The sequence below is a fragment of the Perca fluviatilis genome, chromosome 9 (assembly GCF_010015445.1).
Source record: "Perca fluviatilis chromosome 9, GENO_Pfluv_1.0, whole genome shotgun sequence".
NCBI lineage: Eukaryota > Metazoa > Chordata > Actinopteri > Perciformes > Percidae > Perca > Perca fluviatilis.
Genome location: NC_053120.1, coordinates 33,392,391 through 33,418,597, shown reverse-complemented (window position 1 = coordinate 33,418,597; position 26,207 = coordinate 33,392,391). Strand labels below are relative to the sequence as shown.

The window sequence follows — 26,207 nt, the reverse complement described above, 5'->3', positions numbered from 1 at the left end:
AGTGGGATGACTGCACAACCAGTCCAGATCTGGAGCCCCTATGATCAGAAAGCTTACAACTTTGGTGTCAATATTACCAGTGTTGTGCCTGAACGCGTTCATTGAACGAAAGTTCATGAACTTGTTCATATTTTGGGTGAACGTGAACTGAACGTACTGTATTACTGCCTGATGAACGTTACTGTGAACTCTCTCAGTTTAACTTCGTTCAATAGGGTGCCAGATTTCTATAGAGCCTTCCAAGCGAAAACCCGGCTAAAACACACCGTAAACAGGCCTTAATATGTAGAGGAAAAAACACCCAATCTGGCAACACCAGCCACCAGTGTCGCACCGCCGCATGCGTCATCAAAACAAAAATCAGCATGGAGGCGACAGCAGCATGTAGGCGACAAAGCAGCAAGGAGGGGTCGTATGATCATTTAAACGAGTTTTATGACAAGGTCGGTGAGAATGGGAAAAATCTAACGTTTCTGTGCAAACTTTGCCTGCCGGCTTTCAAAAAGAAAATCCGCACATCAGTCACATCCACAGCAAACCTGCAACGGCACATTGAACTGATTGGATATGAAGATGAAATCTGACACATAGTTTCAGTGATAAAATAATTGCTGTCTGTGGTTCTATATGGGCTGTGGCAATCATTTTGAAAAATAATAGCTCACAGCAACATATGGAAAAAAAGAACTATGAACTAATTCATTTTTGGAACTGTGAACTTAGTTCAAAACTTTGAAGTATGGTCTATGAACTGAAATAGTTAATTTTAAAATTTGTGAACTGAACTTTGAACTAGTTTATGTAGAAAGTGAACTTTCCCAACACTGAGTATTAAAATCAGGATTATTTTTTTGAATGAAAAGCTTTTGATTAGAACAATTTAAAGGATGCTATAATCACATAAATCATACACATCATAAATTCTACCTTCATGCAGATTATTCGGATCGAGTTCAAATAATCAAGCTCAGATCATTAGTTGTATCTAGTTTGCACTACAAAGGTAGTGGTCTCTGGTCTGACCCAACCTGTCGCGTCAGATGGCCGCCCATCAAGAGACAGGTTTTGTCGGTGGTTTCCACTTGTTAAAAGCAAGTTTTTCCTTGCCGCTGTCACACCAAATGCATGATCTTCTGGAAATTGGTGGGTCTCAGTAAATTATAGTGTGGTCTAGACCTACTCTACCTGTAATGTGTCATGAGATAACTTCTGTTACGATTTGACACTATAAATAAAATTGAATTGCATTGGTCAAATCATGGTATACCTGGCCCATAACCTAACCTAGTTTGATACTGTGACAGATTCAATGTGACAAATACATCATTACAGGGCCTGAAATTAACACCCGACCACACGCCAAAAGCAGGTGAATTTTGGCATTGGTGGTGAAACTGTCAATTTACCTGCCACGTTGGCGGGAAGCCAATGACAATTGAGTGATTGTTGTTTTTTGCCACTGTTCTTTCACATTTCAACCAAGTTCACAATTTCCTTGGATTGGAGCTCAAAAAGGTAGGGGCACATGAAAGAAAAGATTTTTTTTTTTAAATACAAAAATATATGCTAAGAGTCATTAATTATTAATTAATTATTCTAAACAAGTTCAAGAACGATGCTCGTGCATTTTCTGTATTTCACCTTAAAGGGTAACTTCCGTTTTTTTCAACCATATTTTCCTATGGTTTTGTGTCTAAGTGACTGATGGGAACAACAATCTTTGACATTGGTCCAGTATTAAGCAAGATCGCTGCAGTGGGAAGTGGCGAAACAAGCTACAATGTTAAAAGTTAATAGGGCAATTGTCCTAGCTTGTATTTACCTTCACAAACGTGCTCGTTTTGTCACTGACAGGCTCAGATTAATATTCTAAGTGTCTGACAACAAACGGTAGTTACCCTTGAATGACGCAAAAAAACAACTAGCTGGTAAAAAGCCTGCGTGTTTAAAATCCACCTGCCACAGTGGCTGGTGGCCAAAAAAGTTAACTTCAGGCCCTGGTAGTGACATTACAGTAGTTGCATCCCTTGACCGGGCCACCCCAGTCAAAAAAGTCTGGACACACTGCTGGATCAAGCCGTGCTGAAACATAAAGCAGTTAGCTTCAGCCGGGCTCAACAGAGCTGCTCAGTTTTGTGTAAAACTTTAAATTCTGTGAGCACCCGCTGTTTCACAAATGTTGGAAGTCGACGGAATAATATCATCATTCTGGCTTTGATTTCCATCCGGTTTTGTAACATAACTCTGCCGTGACCATTGTGAACGTGTCATCGTTTGGTATCCCTGCCGCAGACCTAATCCATCCGTATCTGCAAGCAGACATTAATAAATCATAAGGAGAAGCTTTCAGAAGCTTTAACCTCCATGCATAATTCAGCCCGCACTGATGCTAATGCTACAGCTGCAGATCCCACAGTCAACTGTTCAGTAGTGTCCCACTAAACAGCCAATTAACTGTAATGAATCCAGCGAAGTCCAACTCTCAGCAAAATGAACAGAGAAAGTACTTTCTCGTGAAAACTGTGTGAGCTAATTCCTGATGAGAACTCACTAAAAGTTTCTTCTCACCTTGAAACAAGATGGGAGGTCAGGCGTTGTGTGATCGTTTCACTTCATACTCGGGTACCCTTACTTTGAGCAGGCTGAGAACTGTGTGGGCTAACTCCATTTGTGATCTTGAATAAATTGCCTTCAAATTGGAAACAACTTGTTGGAAAGTTTTGACTTTATAGGATGCTTACTGCTATTCCTGTCACTCTGGCCCTGTTCAGACCTGGCATTAACATGTGTCAGAGTGACCCAATCACAAGTGGACAACTCTCAGTAAGTCTGTTTACACCTAGTCTTGCATTGCCAGACCTTCCTCCACACCCCGGAGGAGGAGGGTCTGGCTAGTCCACACAGCGTTCCGGGATGGGAGAAAAATGTGCTCTGGTTTATTGGCATTTCTTTAAACCAATCACAATCATCTTGGGCGGTGCTAAGTACCGGACTGAGCCACAGTGCAGCTGCAAAACAGCCTTGGGAAGAAACTTGTTTTGGTGGAACGTGTACCTTCAAAGGTTTTTTTAGTCGTGCAACAGAAAACTCAGATTGGACAGATAGTCTAGCTAGCTGTCTGGATTTACCCTGCAGAGATCTGAGGAGCAGGTAACCATAGTCCTCATAAATCCACCGGAGTTAAAAATAACAACAGAAAGAAAACAGAAGGTAACGGATGTCCGGCCAAAAAGAGTGACATCCGGTGGAATTTCTGGCGGCACCAGAGTAATCCCGGAAGTAGAACGTCATTCATAGAGGCTAGTCATTGCCTTATCTGCAGCCAAACAGTGTTGCTTTTGCTGTAATAATTTTTTTCATATTCTCATAGGTGGAAGTAGGCAGCATGCGATCGGCCCATTTTGTGTGGTAGAAGAGTCAAATAAACGCCCCCTTCTATTTGAACGCGCACCAAGCCTGAGAAAAAAGCCTGGTTAGCATAGACTGCTCCTTTCTCTATTCACAAACATGGCTATGATTGTCCATTTAAAGGGGGAAATAGATGGTGTGTTGCAACCTTGTATTTAAATCAATATGCTAATGACTACATGTTCCATTTATTGGGTTCATCTGAATCATGTAGAGGTTTGTAAATAACCCAAGGGGCCTGGTGAAAAGGCCCACATGTCAACATGCATGTCAAAAATTAACAAGTGGAAATGGTTTGAACATTCTCTGTTTGGAAACATCAGAGGGACACAGGAAAATATGTGTTGCATGTTAAAGGTTAACACAATCACATAGCCATACACATTTCACACAACCAGTGGTGTATAATATCAAAGAGACCCCGTACAAAGAGCAATCACAAGCTGATGGCCAGCAGTTCTCATTTGTTAAACATAGCAAGGGGATATGGAAATAAATCACATGGCAGCTGCAGTCAAAGGATAGAGGAAATTGCCTCACTACCAGGAGCAACAACTTGGCATAAACTGTGAGGCCTCTGATAAGTAAAATGTGCCAGAAACAATTATTTTTCTCTTTTTCCACAAAGGGAGAACACAGTTTCTATTCCCCTGTGTTCTGTGTTCTGCTCTCGGATGAGTCTGGAACATGGCATGTCTTTCAGGCAGGTTGCCCCATTGTTATGATGGACAGAAACGTTTCCAAGATCAGCATCTGCACCACTAACAATGCTGCACCCAAAGAGGACAGCACCAATCCAATATGGTATTATTTCACTAGCCATGTTTCCATCTAATTGTCAAGCGAATTTTAAGCGAACTTTTAAAATGTCGCAAAAAAGAAAAGAAAAAAAAGAAAATGCGAATTAGAAGACTTTCAATCAACTGGTTTAGAGCAAATAAACTACGCAAAGCCTAGTTTCGTCAGAAGTTGATGTTACGAATGGTTGTAGATTGCAAACCAGCTTGCTAAATTAAAGAGTTTAGAAGCTATGTTCTTTGGCTAAATGGATTGAGGTAACATTGTACAAGTTGGCCACCTGTGCAGAATACAGGGTTGTGGCAGAGACATTTGGTGTCAGCAAGACAACCGTTCACCGCGTGTGTAAGCGGTGTGCCAGGCCATATGATTCAAACTGTTGAACCAATTCGTCAATTTACCTGACGTGGCTGAGGCACAGACTATAGCGAACCGCAACTCCACTACGCACCTTGTGCAACAAGTGTATGGCGCACTGGATGGGACCCATATCCCAATCCTTCCCCCATCCGATGGATACCAGGACTATAGTCATGTGAGTTACATGTTCGCTATGTTACAACTTATTCTGCGAAGCTGTTTCCGTTTCCCATTTTGCGCATTAACTCTTTTTTGAAAAAGGCAAAAACCACCTCAACGGAGTGTAAAAACATTTTTTCAATTTTTTTTGAATTTTGTCGTTTCCAGCAACATTTTCTAATGTGATACTTTCGAAATGTGCATAGAAATACGCTGATGGAAATATGACTAGCGTCTAGTTTTCAAGACCATCCCCATTATTACTTCAAACAAGTTTGAGTTTTACAACTGAATAAGACTGCATTCACACTGACAATAGCACTTGGTCATTCATTTCAATGCAACCAGGTCAGCCAGCAAAAAAGTTTAACCTGGCTTAACTTTTGCTTGTTATCAAGGCACTGCATTAGTTCATCAAATATACGCAGCCACACATTCCTGGTAGAAGGAACAGTATGGCATTGTTGAGTAATGTTTAACACAAAATTGTCAAGAAGGAAAATAAGTATTGCTTCTGTGAAACCATTCCAAAGTTTTAAAAAGATCTAGCCTCAAATTATTATAGGGATGGGCAATGCCATCAAATTTGGTTTCAATCAGATGATGCATCATTAATATAATACTGCTGAATATATTTAACAACTATTGAAATATGTAGATATTAGATTCAACAATATTGGCATTGCACACAGTAAGTGCAGTTTAGCATCTAACCAAATAGTGAGTAGCAAAAGTGCATATAGAGATATATAAAGACAAACCAATGTACAAAATTAATCAAAGACCCAATGGGTAGTATAGAAAGAAGGGATGTAACAATCATATATGAAACTAAGCAAAACAATAGAAAAAATATAAAGCAGCAAACCCTAATAAATAGTATGTACAGTATGCACAGTACTTGCCAAACATTAGGCATTTCTGTTTTAATTACCTAATCAATTCTTAAAAGTAGCAAGATGATCGCTGCACACATACACACAACAGCAGCAGAGATGCAGAGTGCAGCACAAAGAAGAGTGTTTCCAGAAACTGAAATCGTTTTTGTATCGATCCTTTTGACACTAGTATCGATACTCAAAACAAGACTGTAGTATCGATACTTTGGGGGATCAATTTGCCCACCTCTGATTTATACAACAGCAGCAGAGAAGCAGAGGATTGCAGCACTAAGATTCATGTGCTTTAACGGGAGATGGACCCTATTGATATAGTATCTATACTCAAAACAAGACCCTGGGCCCAATTTTAACGATCTAAGCACACGGAGTGAAGCGCATGGCGCAGGTGTGTTTACAAATCCAACTTTGCAAGTTTAACAGCGGAAAAAAGGGTCTGTGCGCCAGGCGCAATGTCCAAAAGGGTTGTATTTAGTGTCTTAATTAATCATAGGTGTGCTTTGGTCGTAACATGCAATAAACCAATCAGAGTGTCATCTCCCATTCCCTTTAAAAGCCAGGCGCATTTGTACTTTGGAAGGAAGGAGAGATTTTCAGGAGAAGAAACTGATCTGCTCGTGCGTGAAGTGAAAGCGCTCGAGCAGATCATATATGGCACGAGCACTATGCCACATAAACTCAAATACTATTTCACATTGTAATATTTTTATTTTTTATCTTTTTTGTGCTGTAGCGCGTCCCTGTGTGTGTAACAAGCATGTGTGCGCGTATTTTACTAACGCACTGTTAAAATAGCAATGAAATGCTGCGTTTTTGACTTTAGACAAGGTTTTTGTTGGTCAGTGGCACGATTACTGCCTCAAGATAGGAATACGCCAAAAACGCACCTGAACACACCTCCCTGTAAGACCAGCACAGATGGGCGCAGGTGCATTTGCTATTTAAACGATGTGGGCGCTGGACGGGAAATTGACAACTGCGTCAGTCTTAAACTAGCAAAGACACTTGCGTCGGGCTTTGCGCTGCACTGCGCCGGGTGCAAGATAGGGGCCCTAATATTTTTCAGGTATTGAACTACCACAAATGTCTTGGCATCTGATAGTCCTACAAACTTGTGGGTGTATTACTCAGTAGACTTCAAGTAGACTTCCTCAAACATATTTCATTTTCCCACCATTAACAGCTCCTTGCTTTTAAGTGCTCTTTTTGATTTTCCTCTTGTTGTTTAATCCAGTAATTTAATGTAATCTAAATGGAGACAGTCAACAGTTGACATTGATACAGTTTTTTTCAGACTTTCCTCAAATGTTTTCTTGTTGTCTCTATTATTATGATTACTGAATAATTTTACTTCCTTGAGACGTGGCTTCGTTTTTAGGGCTCGCATGCCAAAGGTAATGAGCCAATCTGCTGTGTTTCAATATAAATCCAACCTTTCCTTAACATTGCCCATGGTTTTTTATTGGCCTAAACTACACACAGAATGCAGGCGGCAAACCCTGTTCTTCTTAATCAAATTGTTTATAGTGTGTGTTCCTCAAATCAAACTGTTCATCTATTTTCTCCAAATTAAACTGCTAAGCAAGCTTTTATAGACCATATCAAACAAATCAAAGTTAAAGTCATTGCTGTTTTCTAAGTCAGTCATTTTTCATTTTTCAGTGTCTTCATAGACTTTTCAGTTGGCACTGGTTCAGTTCTGTACTACTAAGTGTCAACATGGTTACAGGGCAAGCTAGAATATCCAAGCTGTGGCATCTCTTCCAAGAATAAATGAATGCTACAGCAGCATGGTGCATATCAGACTAGATGAATGCTGGAATAACAAGGAGTAAACCTGACAGCGAACACCTGCCGATGATATCTAACCAAAATGACTTGTTTTTTCCCCCCGATTTTCATTCATGCAGCACTACATGTGACATTCAAAGGCATGTAAGAAATATATGGAAAACACATACATGAAGATATGCGCATACCCATCCAAGAACCACACACACTTCTTCCATCTTACTGAGTTTTTTACGTGTGCAAAAACACTTCTTGAAAGCCCACACACATACACAACCCACACCTACACACTGCCATGCATATTAATACATAACACACTACATAAGAGAATCGGGAACGATGGGTATGTATGAGAAGGCAGAGGCTTTGATTTGCTGTGGCTGTCTCAGCAGGCAGCGTGCGACAACACAGCGGTGATACAACACTACAAGGAAGAGTCAAATTAACAAGCTGAGGAAGGAGGAGGAGAGGATGGAGAGAGGGAGACAACAAAGTCCAAACAATAAACTGAGAGGTGGGGAAAAGTCTGGGGAATGTTATACAGAGCCCTGGCAAACAGTAGAATTACATTTACTCTAAACAGCTCTTCCACTGGCAGCATTTCCACTGGGAAGCACTCCTGACAGCTCCTTGTGTCTTATTTCTCCATATGAAAAGGAAGGTGCTGTTGACATCACTGAGAACTTAGCATGTTTTAAAGCTCTTAAAACACAAAGGGCCTGAAATGTAAAAAAAATAAAATAAATAAATCCAGGCAAAACAGGTGCGATGCAACCGCTTTTCAACAGTCACACAGAACATCGGGAAATGCTTAGTTCCCACAACCTAAATGCACATTAATTGTGGTAAAATGGCCTACATTTCACCAAATTGTGGGAGAATGTAGTGTGTGTGAAGTACAGCCCCACCCAAAATAACTGAAAGTCTCAGTGTGTTGAATTCACATCTTCTTCACTGTCTTGCCACCGGGAGACGCACTGACGCTTCCTTTAACACACAGTACAGCATGTGTGTCTGATAAGCCAGGCCTTTGAACACCATCGCAGAATCGTCACATCGAAAATACGTTTGTAGTGGAGGACTTGTAAGAACATCTCCTTGTAGAAACGTGGCCGCATTTTGGAGAAAAAAATAATGGTGCAGCTTACTTTACTGCACTAATGGACGACTCATTTAAAGATTGATTTGGAGACTTGTGTTGGTGTTATGCAGATGTAAGGCTGGCTACAATTAGGACAAGGGTGGTATGATATGCTCTCATTCTTCCTCTACGAAACAAGTATGTGAATTTATCACTTTCATCACATGTGGAACATCATTTTGGGTGTAATACATTCACATTTGCACATGGGGTAATGCAATATGTCACATGTTATGTATATAACTTCACATTTCAACATTTCTGTCAAAGGTTAAAAAACATGTACTTTATTTGTACGGGTGGGGAAACTCATTATATGTAGGAATAAAGAGAAATATTTAGTAGTAGTAGTAGTAGTAGTAGTAGTAGTAATAGATGCTAGTTGCTACGGCCTTATCATTAAGTCCTATTTAACTAAATACATGTATTAGATCTTTAGCTTTACAGTAGTCTCGCTTTGCCAGACCTTCCTCTACAGCGCTGCAAAGGAGGGTCTGGCTAGTTCACATAGCATTCCTGGATGGGAGAAAAACATGCTCTGGTTTATTGGCAGTTCTTTAAACCAATCACAATCGTCATGGCCGCTTTCTTTGTGTTGGCGTTCTAAACTCTGATGGATTTATGAGAACTATGGTTAACTGCTCCTCAGATCTCTGCAGGGTAAATCCAGACAGCTAGACTATCTGTCCAATCTGAGTTTTCTGTTGCACGACTAAAACAACCTTTGAACATGCATGCTCCACCAAAACAAGTTCCTTCCCGAGGCTATTTTGCAGAAGCACCATGGCTCCGCTCGGCGAAGAGAGAGGGGGAAGACATGCAGGAAATTGTCACCGTTTGGACTCAAACCCTTGAACTTCTCCGTCGAGACATACACCTCTATACACGTGCGCCTGCTCTACCAACTGAGCTAACCTGGCCACGAATGCCCCATGTTTGAAATCTTGGAAAACCAAGAAAGAAAACTTTAAAAATGTCGTAAAAAGCAACAAACCTCATCATGACAACATTGACTTTAACATCCCAAAACCAACGTCCATGGCCAAGCACAAATTATGCAATTCCAAATGTAAAAAACTAAAATCATTAGTCATCAATTTCTGTTAAAATATACAGTATTAAAACTGTTAATACACAGATATTTCTTAGAGTGTAGGCAGTCTCTGGTAGTTGAATAAAGTATGGTTGATATGAGTAATGAGGTGTCCTTTCACATCTTCTGTTCTTCTGAGCTGTATTAGCGCAGGGGACCTGAGAGCATTGCAGTTGGTGAGAGAGCAGACAGCCAGCATCTGTCGCCCTCTCTCTCTCTCTCTCTTCCACATCACATCCCTCCACATACACGTTCCCACACTCTTACACATGCTCACACAGCAGTCCAGACATCTGCTGGGGCTCTACCAGGTCTTGCCACTGTGGTACTGGGACTCTTACAAGGACTAAAGATACTTCAGCGTTAATGACACATCCCTATCGGCCAGACCGGGCCGGAAAAACAGGAAGTGGGGACAAGACTGAGGGTCGGAGAGGTCATTTGTCTTGGGAGGGTGATTTAAATACAGTAGGAAAGAGTCAAAGAGATACAGAGATATATACCGTCCTCTGCCGAGGCCAAGGTACAGTAGGACATGTGAGTAAGTTTTAGGCAATGACCAGATTCCAAAGAGAATTGTACTTGTACTTGTGTTTTTTTTTTACCGGTAATATTTTTTTTTAAATGTTATTAGAGCTTAAAAACACTTTTAATAGGGAGTAGAGTTTGTTTACCACATCATATGTGGAGATTTAATGGGAATTTCTAAATGTTGAAAGGTAGCTTGCACAGGTTTAACACAATCATATATTTCATTTTCTTTCTTTTTTTGGTTAATCATAGTGGGAAAAGGGTGTCTTAGGCTATGTTTAGACGGAAACGATCTGAAGAGAAAACGCAAAAGTGGCGTTGCGTTCTCCCTTTTTATTCCGCATTTAGACGAGCGTTTTTGGGGGGAATTTTGCGTGCATATGGTGACGCAAAAGTGTGTTAAATTCGATGTAGTATGCACACCAGGCGGCTTGGTGGTAGTGTGAAGAACTGCCACAGAACACCACCAAGTCCGCGCAGCTGTGTAGAACATTCCTTCTACTTCTCTCCCTCTCCTCCTCCTCTCTCCCTCTCCTCTCCCTAGTAGCACGAAACCAAAAAATGGCGAAGCGAACAACAAACGCTGAAAATTTTGTCTGGACAGACGAGGAGGTGGAGTTATTGCTCCAAACAACCTTAGATTGCAATGCCACAAAGGCACAACAGGGCGTGGTCTGGCAGTCCTGCCAGTCAAAATATATAGACATATGGAGGGTGGGGGTGTGACCTTGACCAACTGCCACTTTGCTCGTTTGAAAGCCATGATATTTCTCTTTCTAATGGGAAAGCAGAGAAAGGGGAGGTAACCTTGCTCCTTATGACCTCATAAGGAGCAAGATTCCAGATCGGCCCATCTGAGCTTTCATTTTCTCAAAGGCAGAGCAGGATACCCAGGGCTCGGTTTACACCTATCACCATTTCTAGCCACTGGGGGACCATAGGCAGGCTGGGGGAACTCATAATAATGTTAAAAAACCTCATAAAGTGACATGTTCATGCCATGTAATAAAATAAAGTATAAAGCAAAACAAGTATAGTTAATATATACTACTTTCTTAGTTAGGTAGAAATGGATTTTACAAATAAAAATACACTCACCAATGGCAGGGTTTCCTTCGGGGTTGAGAGTTACTCTGAAGGCTTGATGCCAGGTGTGGCGGTCAGGGGGAGCGTCACATGGGTCAATGTATAGCAGAACACCTCCAAAACCCAGCTCAGACAGTAGGGATAGCTGGACACATGCGCACACACACACACACACACACACACGCACACACACGGTACAATTAGTGACATTTGACCCTACAATGATTTAATGTGAGCTGGATAAAGACAGCGACTACTCACACAAAACCAAATGATAAAAAAAATTAAATAAAATAAACCCCTAAAAACACATTGGTTGTATCTCTGATACATTATCACATATAAAGTTGTTAAGGCATACTTGTAAGCAAAAAACTGGCAATTTACACATACAGCATATCTAATGCTTCACTATGTCACCACCTAGTTGCTAACTTTGTCTGTCTATCTCATTTTGGTGCTGGGCAGGTAGATCGCAGTCGGTTTATCAGAGATGACTTTTGCTGCTGGAAACAGGATTGATGAAAGTGGTAAGACTGAACAGCAAATGAGTGCGCCAGAGAACCAAATGAGCTGGAAGAAAACACCCAACAGCGGTGAGGGTTACTGCAGAGTTGGATAATTATTAAATAATTATCTGTGGCTTCTTTTCTAAGACTGCCCCTTTTTTACATTAGTCATTCGATCCACTGTTATGTAATATAACAAGACTAGGTCAAAATCTAGTATGTGGCTCGACCATGTATAGTCAAAGTGCTAAATTGTGGCTAAATATATTTTCTTAATAAATTCAGAACAGGATTTGAATTTATTTATATTTTAAACATAACTTAATTGTGTTTCTGTTTGCAAAAACAAGTCTGTTTCTATAGAAGTTTATGGGGAGATGACCCTACTTCTCATTTGATTTATTACCTCAATAAACTTTTTCATAACGAGTCCACGTTGTCACTTTTTTTCAACGTTTGTGGCTTTTGTCAATCTTAGTGTCACTTTTTCCAACGTTTTTGTTGCTTTTTCTGATGTGTTTGTTGCTTTTTTGACATTTTTGAAGTTTAAAAAAACAAAAAACTGTATTTTAAGTGTAGGAACACATATAATTTCCATTTTCAATTATGTGGCAAAGTCCAGGCAATGAGCTGCCAGTACCTTGTCTGTTATTTTACTGATGCAATTCTTAGAGTGTAATATTGCCACGGATGGGTTTACATTGGAGTCAGGTAAAGCCTGGTGTGTCTCATTCAGAGGCAAAAAGGTGCCTTGTGCACCGAGATCAGATGCTGAGGCCCACTGACCAAGCTGCCGTATTTGACGAGTTGGGAGTGAGAACGGGTTTGTTTGTTTACATGCATTTCTGGGTTAGAAAATGCAGTGTTAGTTTACCACTCTGTGTGCTTCTTTGTAACAAATGAACATAAGTGTGAAAGCAATGATATTTCTGTGGTGGTTCTGCGCTGTACTTCTGTACTTCTACAGTCTGTACTTCTACAGTCGGTCAAACAGTGTGTGTCAGTAGCCTACTGTGATGTTTTGCTTAGATTTTACCACTCTCAAGAAGAGAAGGATGTACATTTATTAATACCGAAGTGACTTCTTATTTTTTATCTTTATGAGGTACATTTTTCTTCATATGAGCTAAATCTTCCACATGATGATTAAAGGTTTTGCTTGTTGCTGTTTATTTAGCCACCATTATTAGTAATCATTGGGAATAGTTGCTGGGTGGGAGGACGTGTGCTGCAGCTGCCACAGTGCAGAGCAGTATTTCGTTGTTGTCCATGGGAAATAGTGTCCTTGTTTTTTATGAGCGTGGATGACTATTTTATTGAAGGTGTGACACAGACCACGGTCATTCTGCTCTCATCACAACTCTGTCCTTCTCTGGAAAACAGGGACACACACACACACACACACACACACACACCAGTGTTGTAGTCGAGTCACCAACTGTCGAGTCCGAGTCCAAGTCTGAGTCACCAAAGAGTCCGAGTCGAGTCACCTTTACCTGAATTTGACTCTGAGTCGAGTCTCGAGCCCCCAAGTCGAGTCATCAAGGTTGAGTCTGTGTTGAATTCCAAGACTGCCTACATTTCTCCACTCTGGCACCTTAAAGGAGCTGATATACTAATAAAAGAGGGTCTACATTAAGCAAAAATGATACCACTGTCACGATTGCAAAGGGAGTTTATTTACTGACTTTTTTTTCTAAATAACATTTAGTGGTGCTCTTTCCAGCATTGGATGTAAAATCCGTGACGGTGAACTTCACGATCTCTTGGCATTTTCCAAATGTGAACATGTAGTAGGGTGCCCGCGAATCGTGCACTACAGTTGCATATATCAATATCAATTCCTTTGTTACGAGAGTAGCGAAAGTAAGAGCGAGAATGCAGCGTTAACTGAGTGACGTCAGTGAGTGTGTCATCAAGCAAGGAGAGCGACCGGTAGCGGTGTCCGACTGAGAAGCGTATGTGTGGCTGTGAGGAAAGAGCGAGAGAAAAAAAGAGATCTCAAAGACGATGTAAAGTGAGTTAACAGTTAACAATAAACAATAAGCTTCTCAAGGCATGGAGGCTTCTTCTTTTGTTAATACTGTCGGTGAAGTAAAGGGTGTTACACCCAAAAGAACATCAGGCCTGGATGGAACATCTCCCCAGCTGCTTGGAGCCCGAAACAGGAAAAGTGTAACATCTTATATCAAATTTGTATAACCTATTTAGTCAGAAATTTCATCCAACGTCTGAGTTGACTTTTTCATGAATGCTCAAGTCCGATTTTATATATCCTTGAGTCCGAGTCAAAGAACAAGTGATCAGACCGTGAGTCTTAGTCAAGTCAGGAATCCAGAGAATAGAGTCTTGAGTCGGACTCAAGTCCAGATAATAGAGACCTGAGGGCTTTTAACAGATGGAGACAATTATGGGATTGTAAATGATTCAAAACTGACCCCGAATTGGCCCTTAAGTATGTTATGTCTATTTCATTCATAAAATAACTTTACAATGCACGATGTGGTTGTACGTCAGTAGACAACATATAATTACGGCCCTCTTCCATTTGGCGCGGACATTTCATTCCTTTTCAATCTGTGTTTTTGTTGGCCTACTCTTTTCTTTTCCCTTGACCCCCAGTAGTTGTCTAAAGCGTCTGTGGATTCCATGAAATGCGCTATATTAATCTAAGTTATTATTACGTTGGTTGCTACAACAATCTTTTAATGCTTTGGCTCGTGACACAGTGACAGCAGCGATATCTGGTTTAGCTCATGATTTATCCAAAGTAGGCTAAGTATGCAACACTTGAAAAGCAAAGATGCATCTGTAACCCTTATTGCAGATGAATGATTTTCTGTAAAAACACTACCACTTTTGTCCAAATTGGCCGCTAGAATCAACGCAAACTGAAAGTGACATATAATTTTAAATAACAAAAAGGGTGTCATGTCAAAAGGACAAGAAGTGGACATCAAAGAGTGCAGGAAAAAGGACCAAAAAAAGGTACACACATAACCCTATACATGAATGCACAGTGGGACACTAAATAACATCTGCAGCCTGCCCCTTAAAGAATCTCAGTACAGGGTCCCATATAATTATCGAACACATCTCCTCTATTTGCGTTGTAGTATCTCAGTCTCTCCAAGTGAAGTGTGTTAGACATTTCTCATATGTGGGCACAGAGTCCATTTTCCACACACGCAAAATCAATTTCTTCACAATCACCATCCAAAATTCAATAGCCTTCTTCTCGTACCTGTTAGCAGTGGGTAAGGGACTTGCCGTTCCTAGGATTGCTACAAGGGGGTTAGGTAAGGCTTCAAACGTTTCCCAAAAGCCCTTCTGGTGGCTTTTAACAAGTGGTTTGATACTTTTATCTGGCTGTAACATGAGAAAAATGATGGATTCATTTTGTAATTTCACCCAGAGGAAGTGGTTGGTCCCAGATCACATATTTTAAGATATTAAAAAAGCTAAAAGTACAGAAATTGATTCGTTAACAAATTTTTTTTAATTTGAGGATTTCTTTATGCTTGCATGCAGTAGCAATTTCTGTAAAATGTATTACCTCTTGTTGATGTTATCAAATCAATGAGTAAAGTGGAGAGGACAACTATAGTCAAATTGCCCTATGCATTCTCCAATAAACAGTCCCTCCAGAAAAACGTGATTATGCGAACGCATAATTCAATGCATAATCAGCCAAAGACCGCATATTTATGCAGGGGCCGCATTTTTTCAAATACGCCGGCGCATAAATTGACGATTTCCGTGCAAAATATGCGGGCTTGCATGATTTCATAATCCCCGCATTTTCATGCAAGAAAAGTCACATATATCTTAGCAGAAAGTTGAAAAATGTTGCGTTTACTTCACAGAAGAGCAGCCATTTTCCCCTGTTGCCATGGGAACGTTATAAAGTGACGTTATGAAGTGACATAATTATGCGACGTGAACATCATCGAAAAGCAGGGTGTTGGGGGAATCACTTTTTTCTCTTTTTCATCAAACCGCAGTTTTTGCAAGTTCCCGCAATTTTTGCAAGTTCCTGCAATTTCATAGCATAAAATTGCATAAATATCCAGCATATTCCATCGCATTTTTTAAGAAAACGTGCCGCATAATCAAGGATTTTTGCCCGCAACAATCACAAAAAAACTCAGCATTTTTCTACTGCTAAGAATCACCAGGACCTGAGGCCGAGTCTCAAAAATTGTTGTTAGCCAGTTATTTTGGTGGCTTTGTTTATACACACATTTTTAAACTAATATTTTATTAATTTTAAAAAGTGGATATGACTTGTCCAACCTTCGTTAAATAGTTCCAACGCCCATTAATACATGCAGGGCCGGATTGGGACTCATTTTCAGCCATGGATTTTCATGCCTTAGACCGGCCCACTTTACTTCACGAATGACTATATTAAAAAAATGTAATCAAAACCTTAGTATATAAGTCTGCAATAGCGCCCTATCCTCTACATCCTTGTAATTCGGTGTATTTTGTAAAATATCACCAAGTGTCGCTTCACAATGTAGATTTATTAGAAAAGTTAACATGTTAACAACAACCCAATGATGTTGAACAATATCAGAATCTGTTTCTGTGCAAATAAGTAATCAAAGATTAAATAAAGAACAAGATACATCTATTTTTTCCTTTGAATATTTCATACAACTTTCATAATGGGTCACAAGTAATATTTGGGCATAAAAAGTGATTATTGTAGCTAATCTGATCATGTTTGCTTGTTCACACACTGTGATACAACAGCCTACAGTAGATGTGCCATCCACACTGACAGCAGCTATCACTAATGCACACTACTGGCTCACCACACTTATTAATTCTTATAATATTCAGTCAATGATCAACCCTGCCCAAACTGGAGTTCTGGGCTCATATAGCTGCTGCTTGGTAACCTTACTGGCTCTTCATTGTCACTGTTAGCAGCAAACTGGACTAGTAGGCCTACTAGCTGCTGCTGCTGCGGAGCTACAAGAACAAGTTTGATTCATAAACATAAACGCTGGTTTGCAGTCCCTTCTCCTAACTAACTTAGCTTACCCGTCTCAACGTCTTCATTTGGCGTTTTGCTAAAAATAGAAAAAGTTCATCTGTTCGCGTCACTTTCTAGAGCTCTACTTTTTAAATTAACGCCTTCAGTGCCGTTTTGCGCTTTCTATTACCCGTTTAACACAGCTTCTTTTTGCTCGCGGTGGCATCCTCCAACAAGCACCAGTGACTTGTGTACGCTGACGTATTTTTTATTTATTTTTTAGCAAGGTGCTGCCGTCGGACAACTCCGAACATAAATCAATAGGTCATCATTAACCAGGCTGCACTCTGCGAGTGGGCTGCATGAATGAAGAGAACGGTGGGCTGCGAGAACAAATAAATACTGTAAATACAAAAAGTGGGCTGTGAGTGCAGGCAGCATAGGGACAGCATCCATAATATTCAACTATGATTTAAACCCAGTGCCATACCTGAACACCGGCCCTCACAACCAAACAACCAGACCGGCCCACCGGGAATTCTCCCGGTGCTCCCGATTAGCCAATCCGGGCCTGAATACATGTATTATAAATAACTGCTGGGATATGACAATATATTGAAATAAAGTTGTATGGTGAATCTATATTGTGATTCTTCTTAGTGTTGTAGTCAAGACCACCTAAACCGAGACCAAGTCATCACCAAGACCAGATTGTGTATCGAGACAGAGACAAGATCAAAACTTTGAGGGGTTAAGACCGAGTCAAGACCAAGACCAAGGCAAGACGAGACCGAGAGAAGACCAAGACTTTGAGGGGTTGAGACTGAGTCAAGACCAAGACCAAGACAGGACGAAACCGAGTCAAGACCAAGACCAGACCATTGTGAATCCCACACTGCATGACACGATAAAATGTGGAAAATGCTAACCATAGGCACTCCTAAAATTGATCTGAAAGATCCACATTCCCATGAAAAACACCCACAGAAAACCAATTAAGATTCTTCTTCGTTCACCTCTTTTATTGCCATAACAAGAGCTAATATGTATAGTTAATATTCATTTTCTTTTAAATGTTGTTTTGGAAATAAACTCCTTATGGTTTAGGTAGCCACATTTTATTACCGAGAATTTGGCTGACATCTCCCAGACAGCCAGAGCTTGACAAAGAGCGTGTTAGGGGGTGGCGGGGAACGGGGGTTAACGGTAACAGATTTCTAATTAGGAATAAGTCATGTTGTTGGTTGCATTTGATGCAGGAAGTTTTACATCCAGTCACAGTAAGGATGTTAACGCATTAATCAAACGATACACAGGCAATTTAGTGATATCCCTGCAGTTGTGGTCTTGACCCGGTCTTGAAATAAAATTCCTCTCCTGAGTCCTCTTCATCCGAGACCGAGACGAGACAGAGTAAAAATATAGTTGATCTTGATTACTACAACACTGGTTATTGGACCAAATGACCTAAGCTAACATGGTCAAAACCTGGTTCCATGTTTGTGTATCAAATATGAATCTAGCTATATGCTAGCTATAACATTGGGCCTGCAGTCACTGTCACACACTCATTAGTGAGAGTACAAGGCTCATCAATCATTCTTCCCCATTTATATGTAAAGGGCGATCATTTCTCTCAGCTGCTGACACAGAGACATTAAGAAGCACACATGACCAAATTTGTCATAAACTGTGGGCGTGGAGGAAAAATGGGTCAGCAGTCTGTTGCTAGAAGGGCCCCATGTGGCAGGAGATGCAGTCTAATTAAATGGCTTTTTGAAAGTCTAACTGTATTAATGTAAATGCAGGATGGTGACCCTTCTTTAAACATTTGCTCTCCCTTTTTTTTTTTGGGAACCTCCATTTATTCCTGTTATGGCTCATTAGCCTGTCATTTATAACTAACCTCACATTCAGAAGTAGAGAAATACTCAATGAATAAAGGACAGGAAACAGGAGCTGTCTTCTCAATTTAAGGACTGCATTCATCAAAGTACTGATAGTCAAAATCTTGACTTAAAGTGGCTATATGTAACTTTCAGTTTTGTCTTAATTTCAGCGGTTCTTTTTGGACAAAAGTGGTAGTGTTTTTAACAACACTTGCTGTCATAATAGTCTAGAAGTCAGCGTTACGGGGAGGTCATATAGTTCGATAAATGTTTTGTTCCGACAGAAAATCATTAATTTACAATAAGAGAATATATCCCAGACGCATCGTTGCATTTCAAGTGTTGCATACGGTAACTTAGCCTACTTTGGATGTATCGTGAGCTAAACCGGGTATCACTGTCACTGTGTCACGAGCCAAAGCATTAAGAGATTGTTGTAGCAATCAACATAGTAATAAATTATATAGCGCATTTCATAAAACCCAAGGACGCTTTACACAAGTACAGAGGGACAAGGGAAAAGAAAATAGTAGGCCAACACAAACACGGACTAAAAGGAATAAAACCTCCGAGCTAAATAGAAGGAGGGCGTAATTTAATGTTGCATACTGACGTACAATCACATTGCGCAATCTAAAGTTATTTTATGAATGAAATCGACATATTACATCATCATTTACAATACCATAATTGTCTCTATCTGTTTAAAGCCCGACAGAGTGTGACACGGATTTCGCCCGTCGTCTGTCACTTTTCCTTTTAGCTTTTAGTTGTTCTTTGTTTAATATCCTTCTTTTCTGTGATGGTCCTGCCCCATTATTAGCCATAACTACAGCAGATAACTTTAAGAAAAAATCAAAATACAATTAGGCCTATATAAAGAAATCTCCTACTACCCTTTACCTGGCTGATACACTAACACAGGCTTTTCCAGTGTTATGCTGAAATCTGTGACCCTTCAGAATGTGTGCTCTGTATCGCCATCTAACTGTCGTAAATCATCTTGTGACTTTGCGGGAAAAATCGGACCCGGGCAAAGGCATTACTAAAAACTATATAAAAATAGCGTTCTTTTCACTGTTAGTCTGGTTTGCTGTTACAGGTCATTTATGATCATCAGACTAATACCCACCTAACCCTCTCCTCTCATTTGCTCTCACATTCTGCACCCCTCCCTCCCACACTCTTCTGTTGCTCTCCTTTCTCCGCTTCTTAAGGTCCTAAGGGGGTCCATCTTGCCCAGGTGCTACGGTGGATTTCACTACCGAAGCCTCCCCACAACGCAGTCAACGTAAAGCTGATGACTACAAGCGACTTTACGTCTCGCATTCCAGCAATTTCATGCCTCACATTCCAATCAAATTTCTTGTTTATGAAATTGTTCAAAATGTTCAAAATGTATCTGGTTGATGGTGTGGTCCTTGCTAGTGAATATTGCTGTTGTTTTGTGCTATTCTTTTTTTTTTTTTTTTTTTATTTAAAGTATCGCTTTAGCACCGGTATCGAAAAAAAAAAAACATAACCCAACCCTAGTCCACATGGACTTTGTTTTCAGGTTTGCATAATTGCATAATTGCAAACTTAAAATAAAATTCATCCGTAATTAACTTGAAGGTAGATGTTTATGTTTAAATTAACTGGATTGGAATTCACATTTTCCCTGTCATCTTCTAATTGATAGGAAAACTGATCTGAGCCGAATATGGCACATAACCAAGCAGAAACAGGCCTAATCAATTTGCTTATTCAGACATATTTGTGCGGATACAGGAATCAGGTATGATATATTTATGGTAAAAATAATATGAAGAATTAGTGCTGCATGACTAGTCATATAAATTAAGTCCTGTTCAGTATAAAGTTTCTTCAAAGGGCAGTGAGCTAAGTATATCTGGATCATTTTAAACCCCCTCATTATAGGAAAATAATTTTTTGAGTCACACCTTGCACTTATTTTTAAAGATCAAAAGATCTCGTTCCTCAGTCTGGGTGAATATATTTTTTTTCTGCTGTAAGATTATAGTATCAGGTAAATCTCAAGTACAGCATCAAATCACATGTGTGATTCCCTTATCAGCAGAGCAGCAATTTGCAGAGATTTGATTTGTTCTTACCTTGTACAGCAAAGGTGCTTGGCCAAGCTTGACCACAGCAATCTGGTTGGTGAGGTTCAGGCGGTCTTTGGCTCTCCGGAGGTCGTCCACGCTGGCGTACTGGACATCCACCACCTCCCCCTGGTGTGGAGAAACAGCACAGAGGCTCAGGCGGGTCAGCATTTATTACATTCCCTTTAATCAAATGTTTCCCCAAAATGTTTGTGCATAATATGTCACCCATATGTTAGGTAACCTACCGGTATGTGTTTATATGGCCCAGTCAACTGTGCGCTCTGTTTATAACCTTACTCTGCAATAGGGCAGGGTATTTAACTTTAATACTTTACAGCAGAGATCTTCAACAGGGGCTCATCAGAGTTGCTGCAGGGGGCCACCAAATTATTGTTATATGGTTAACATTTTTATTTTGGAATATGTCTGAAAATATCCATTAACATGAATCCAACGCATTATTAGTAAAGATATTTTTTTTTTGTACACAACATTGATGATAGGCTTACTGGCCTACAGCTAAGGTAGCCATCCAGAGATACAGTTAAGTGCCATATTGTAACATTAAATCATGATGTATAAATATTTGAATATGCCAATCATTTTTATTTTTAAAAGCTTAGTATTATATGCACTATAAAAAGGCATATCTAAAGGCTTTAATCCGCCCGACACGTTATTGTAGGTCCAGTTTAATATGCAACTACATTGTATACAATATATGTAGTAGGGGGTCCTTGCTCCATTTTTTTTTTAAAGCTAAGGGGTGGCCTAAAAAACGTTGAAGACCCCTGGTTTACTAACCAAAATGTTTTTTGTAGCGTAGTGTCATATTTGTTTTACATTTAGTTAGAGCAGATATTTCCAGCAGATATTTTTAGCAAAGCACATTGTTGACTTCCCATGTTACGACAATATTAGTCTTGCATTGCCAGACCTTCCTCCACAGCGCTGCGGAGGAGGGTCTGGCTAGTCCACACAGCATTCCGGGATGGGAGAAAAACGTGCTCTGGTTTATTTGTATTTCTTTAAACCAATCACAATCGTCTTTGGCCGGCGCTAAGCACAAAATGGAGCTGCGGTGCTGCTGCAAAATAGCCTCGGGAAGGAACTTGTTTTGGTGGAAACGTGTACGTTCAAAAGTTGTTTTGGTCGTGCGAGAAAAAATCTAATTGGACCGAGTCTAGCTAGCTGTTTAGATTTACACTGCAGAGATCTGAGGAGCATTTAACCAAAGTCCTTATAAATTCACCAGAGTTTAGAATGCCAACACAAAGAAAGCGGAAGGGAACGGAATTTCCGGCGGCACCGGAGCAATCCCGGAAGTGAAACGTCGTCAATATAGACTTCTTCCTAAACTATTACTGATGCGCCACTGGGGGACAACAATTATAAAAAAATAAATAAACCACAAATATATAAAAAATATAAAGATCATGTTTGTTGCAGGTGCAGGATGGAGCATAGGAAACAGTACAGCAGGACTGTAGGACATGGCCTTGGCAGAGGTCTGCGCTCTCCGAGTCCTCTTCTAGTTCCTAATGTAGCCATTGTAATTAATATCATGACACTAGAATAGAATCGGATTCCTTTACAGTACACTGGAATTACTTTGGCCAAGTGTGTGTTTACATTTGTGTGTGTGTGTGTGTGTGTGTGTGTGTGTGTATGTGAGTTTTGTGTGTATGCACGTGTGTGACTGAGCAGCTGACTGAGTTCATCTTCCAAATTAAAGTGACCTAGAAGTTGTTGAGAAAAGTCAAAGCTTTACTTTTTAGTCTCTCTCTCTCTCTCTCTCTCTTCATCTCTCTCTCTATTTATCTCTCTCTCACCCCTCTCTCACTCTCTCTTCCCCCCTCCCTACTCCCTCACTGCATCACCTGGACCTGATTCATTTTTCATGTGGCCAGGGGGCGAGTGTAACACGATGCTGCAGTGGAGAGAAAGCGAGGGAGAGTACGAGATAGTGCCTGAATGTGTGTGTGTGTGTGTGTGTGTGTGTGTGTGAGAGGAGAGAGAGAGAGAGAGCACATATTTTGCATCAGAGGAGCCCAGGAGAGGAGAGCACGAAAGATTTATCACTCCTGCCTGCATTTGCATCATAAAAGTCCTCCATTTAAACCGCAGACCAAGACGCAACAAATTGAAATATAGGAGAATCTCTATACGCACTTAGATGGTGCTGCTTCAACTAGATCTATCTCTCTTTCATCTCCCCCGTTTTTCTCCTTTCGTTTCATCCCGACGAGGTAATGAAATTAACAGTGTAAGTGGCCTCTGTCTGGCTGAAGCTGTGAGCATCATTCTCCTGTTGAGATGATGAATAATTCCCCCTCAACCCAGCCAGGCATTCACACAAGAGTTTGGTAGACTTTTTGATAGGATGATAAGGGGAGAAATATATCTTGGACTCTTGTCAGTGTCCAATATCTCTAAAATATTTACAGTATAAAATCATGAATATGAAATGTATCTTCCACAATTGTATTCTGGTGCATAATGGCATTATGGGGGGTTAAAAGCCATGCTGAGGAAATGCTTTAATGTGAATTAGCATCCTTATAAGGGGAGGGACGTTTCCTTAAAGGATTAACAGGATGAAAGCTGATGAATAAAGTTACATCCACACCCTGATCATAACAGAAAAACATCAAATTGACCAAGGCCTGTCTCAAAGAAGGAAATTGACATATTTTGTGTCCTACTTTTAGGACTGGAAGTAAAAGCATTTGATCAGTTTCCTTAAATGAGGAAATGACTCCTATCCTGGCCAATAGGGTGCCTTTACCTGTCAGGAGCTGCCAGGAGATACTGTTCAGGCAGAGACAATCCATGAGAGAAAAATATTTTTGGCCTGCTTGATGACAATGAGCTCGATACTGTTTTGAAAGGAAATGTAATAATGTTTGACTGATTTGGTGCAGCTGCAAACTCTGTGATCTCTCTACAGAAAACCAATATCCTACCCACCCTTACACTTTATTGTTACCTTTGCAACAGCGACGATTCTGTCAGAACTACACGTCATCATCAATTAACCAAACATGAATTGCTTTCACAGCGGCAGATAATGTACGCGACTCAAAGGTCCTCAGTAAGATTTTAACTTTTATTTTGAATACAATCACTTGGCTGGATGTCACCTGCTTAATTCTTAATTCTGTAATTGATGTCTCAATTTACCTACAACTTCATACAAATTAAAGGTAACTGTAATCCGTGTAATCTGGAAGGATTTTCTTTTTCTTTTAATCCATAGCCATAGTGGCAACTCTCAGACATCTTGAGAGGCGATTTAACTGATAGACTGGCGGCTCTGCACATTCAAACAGGAGAACCAATCGAAAGCATCAGAATAGCATCAAACTTTACTGAAAGGCTGTGGCTGGAAATGGCAAAAGAAGAGGCATGACAAACATATAGCCTAGCTTTTCTACAGAAAATATTCAGATGTAACCCCCAATGTCATCATGAACCATTTCATAGGTAACTGTAATTTAATTACACATTTTTCCCAGTTACTGTAAAGGATTACAGTTGCCATTATTTTGTAATTAAATTCGTAACGCTGTTACATGTATCTAGTTACTCCCCAACACTGCCTGTGGTCTACTTTGTTAATAGGGTCTCGGTAAACAGTTTACAATACACATGATGAAATGTGCCAAATAATTATTAGATTGAGGTACTTAAAAATGTTGGCATTATATTTTCTTCATATCATCATATTTGGCATCATATTTTTCTATCTCATAAGTTCTTTGTCTATGCACATAAAACCTACACATACAACCGTTACTATTTTCATTTTTACCGTCTAATACTCCAAACTGCAACTATCAGGAAAGCTACTACTGCTACTAGTACTGCAAGTGTAAAACATTGATGCCACATGCTCGCCTAAGAAAAGTGCCTCTCTTTCAGGGAGCTTTATAAATATTTCTCAAGTCCTCCTCTGCGGTAGGAGTCTTTTTTAGTCACAGGTAAACTGTGACTAACCATCCCTTCCCCTGTCTCTCTTTCTGCATACAGAGTGTGTAAAGCGAGGGGATAAATGGCGAAGAAAAGAAAAGCAGCCATGCAAGGAGGAGACAGAGGAGGTTGTTGGATTGTTTCTGCAGTCTACTGATTGAAGGCTACTCAAATCCACCCTGTAATTAACTCTTATCACATAAAGTAAATTAAGTGCCTTCACTATCACACTGTCATTATGTCAGACAACAAGGAGAGGCAGGCTGAAAGAGGGCCAGTGTTGGGAAAAGCCATTTTCAGGTTGTATGCATAGAATGACAGATGTGGATTGTATTTTATTGTAGCGTGGGTAAATAAATTGTAATTCAAGCGCATTTTATGAAAAAGAGAAATGTGTGGCATAATGGCATGTGTAAAATACTAATACAATCAATCAATCAATCAATATTTATTTATATATAGCGCTTTACCGAAACTAGTAGGTATCCAAAGTGCTTTACATGAAGTAAGAACAATAAAACACAACATGCAGTAAAATCAGAAATAAATAAAACATACAGTAAAATCAGAAAAGAATACATAAAAGCAGGAATAAAGGAAAATGTCACAATACTACTCTATTAAAAGCCATTCTAAATAAATATGTTTTGAGGTTAGCTTTAAAACGAGCTTAGTCTGTTATTGTGGGGATGTTAAGGGGGTAACTTGTTCCAAAGTCTCGGGGCAGCAACTGCAAAAGTGTTATCACCACACAGTTTGTACCACAACCTTGGAACCAGGGGCGTAGCTCAAATTTCTGGGCCCTGTAGAAAGGCATTCTCTATGGGCCCCTCCCCACATTCATAGGAATTTATGCTAGCATCTTTTAGGTTACGTTTTGGTTTTTAAGCGGAGTTTTGAGCCAAACGCGAACTCCATGCACACAAGTGCTTTTAGCTCCATTGGAAGAACTAATCTCCGTTAAAACTAACACGCCCAAACAGCATATCTCATCAACATTCTTGTAAACTGGGCATGAACATGCCAGGATAAACTGGAGGCAGCATGTATACTCCACCTGAGGCTGGTAGTTGCCATGGTAATGTTAGTAGCTTAGTCTCAGAGAACGAGACGTAATGACCCAATCAGGAAACTAAGCGTCAGTGTTGGTGTTGCCAAAGGTCTCCGTTTGCGGCCAATGAGACTGCAACACAACCCCGCAGATTCCAAACCAAAATGGGTCAGAAGTGTTTTCAGATTGTCTCCGGTTTAGGGGCTCTGAAACGACAGAGCAGTGTGACTGCGAGATCTAAACGTAGCTAAAGATATTGGTTTTTAAACAAATCCTAGCAATGTAAATGCAGCCTCAGTCCCCTTTCCACCCTGTCCGACACCCTTGCTTGGAAACTGTAAGCCATTGTTAAAATTTTGTTGCATATACATTATATTTTGTTGAATAATCGTTTAGAAGCACGTGGGTCCTTACACATTTGTAAT

General features: G+C 40.2%; 1 protein-coding gene across 1 annotated transcript in view; it reads right to left on the bottom strand.

The window, feature by feature from the left end:
- Positions 1 to 26,207, bottom strand: part of LOC120566032 (inactive N-acetylated-alpha-linked acidic dipeptidase-like protein 2) — a 519,707-nt gene that overhangs the window by 344,322 nt on the left and 149,178 nt on the right. The window contains exons 6-7 of the mRNA XM_039812233.1: positions 20,766 to 20,885; positions 11,279 to 11,411 (exon numbers count right to left, since the gene is read on the bottom strand). Coding sequence (XP_039668167.1) covers positions 11,279 to 11,411; positions 20,766 to 20,885 — 253 coding nt within the window. The remainder of the gene's footprint in view (positions 1 to 11,278; positions 11,412 to 20,765; positions 20,886 to 26,207) is intronic.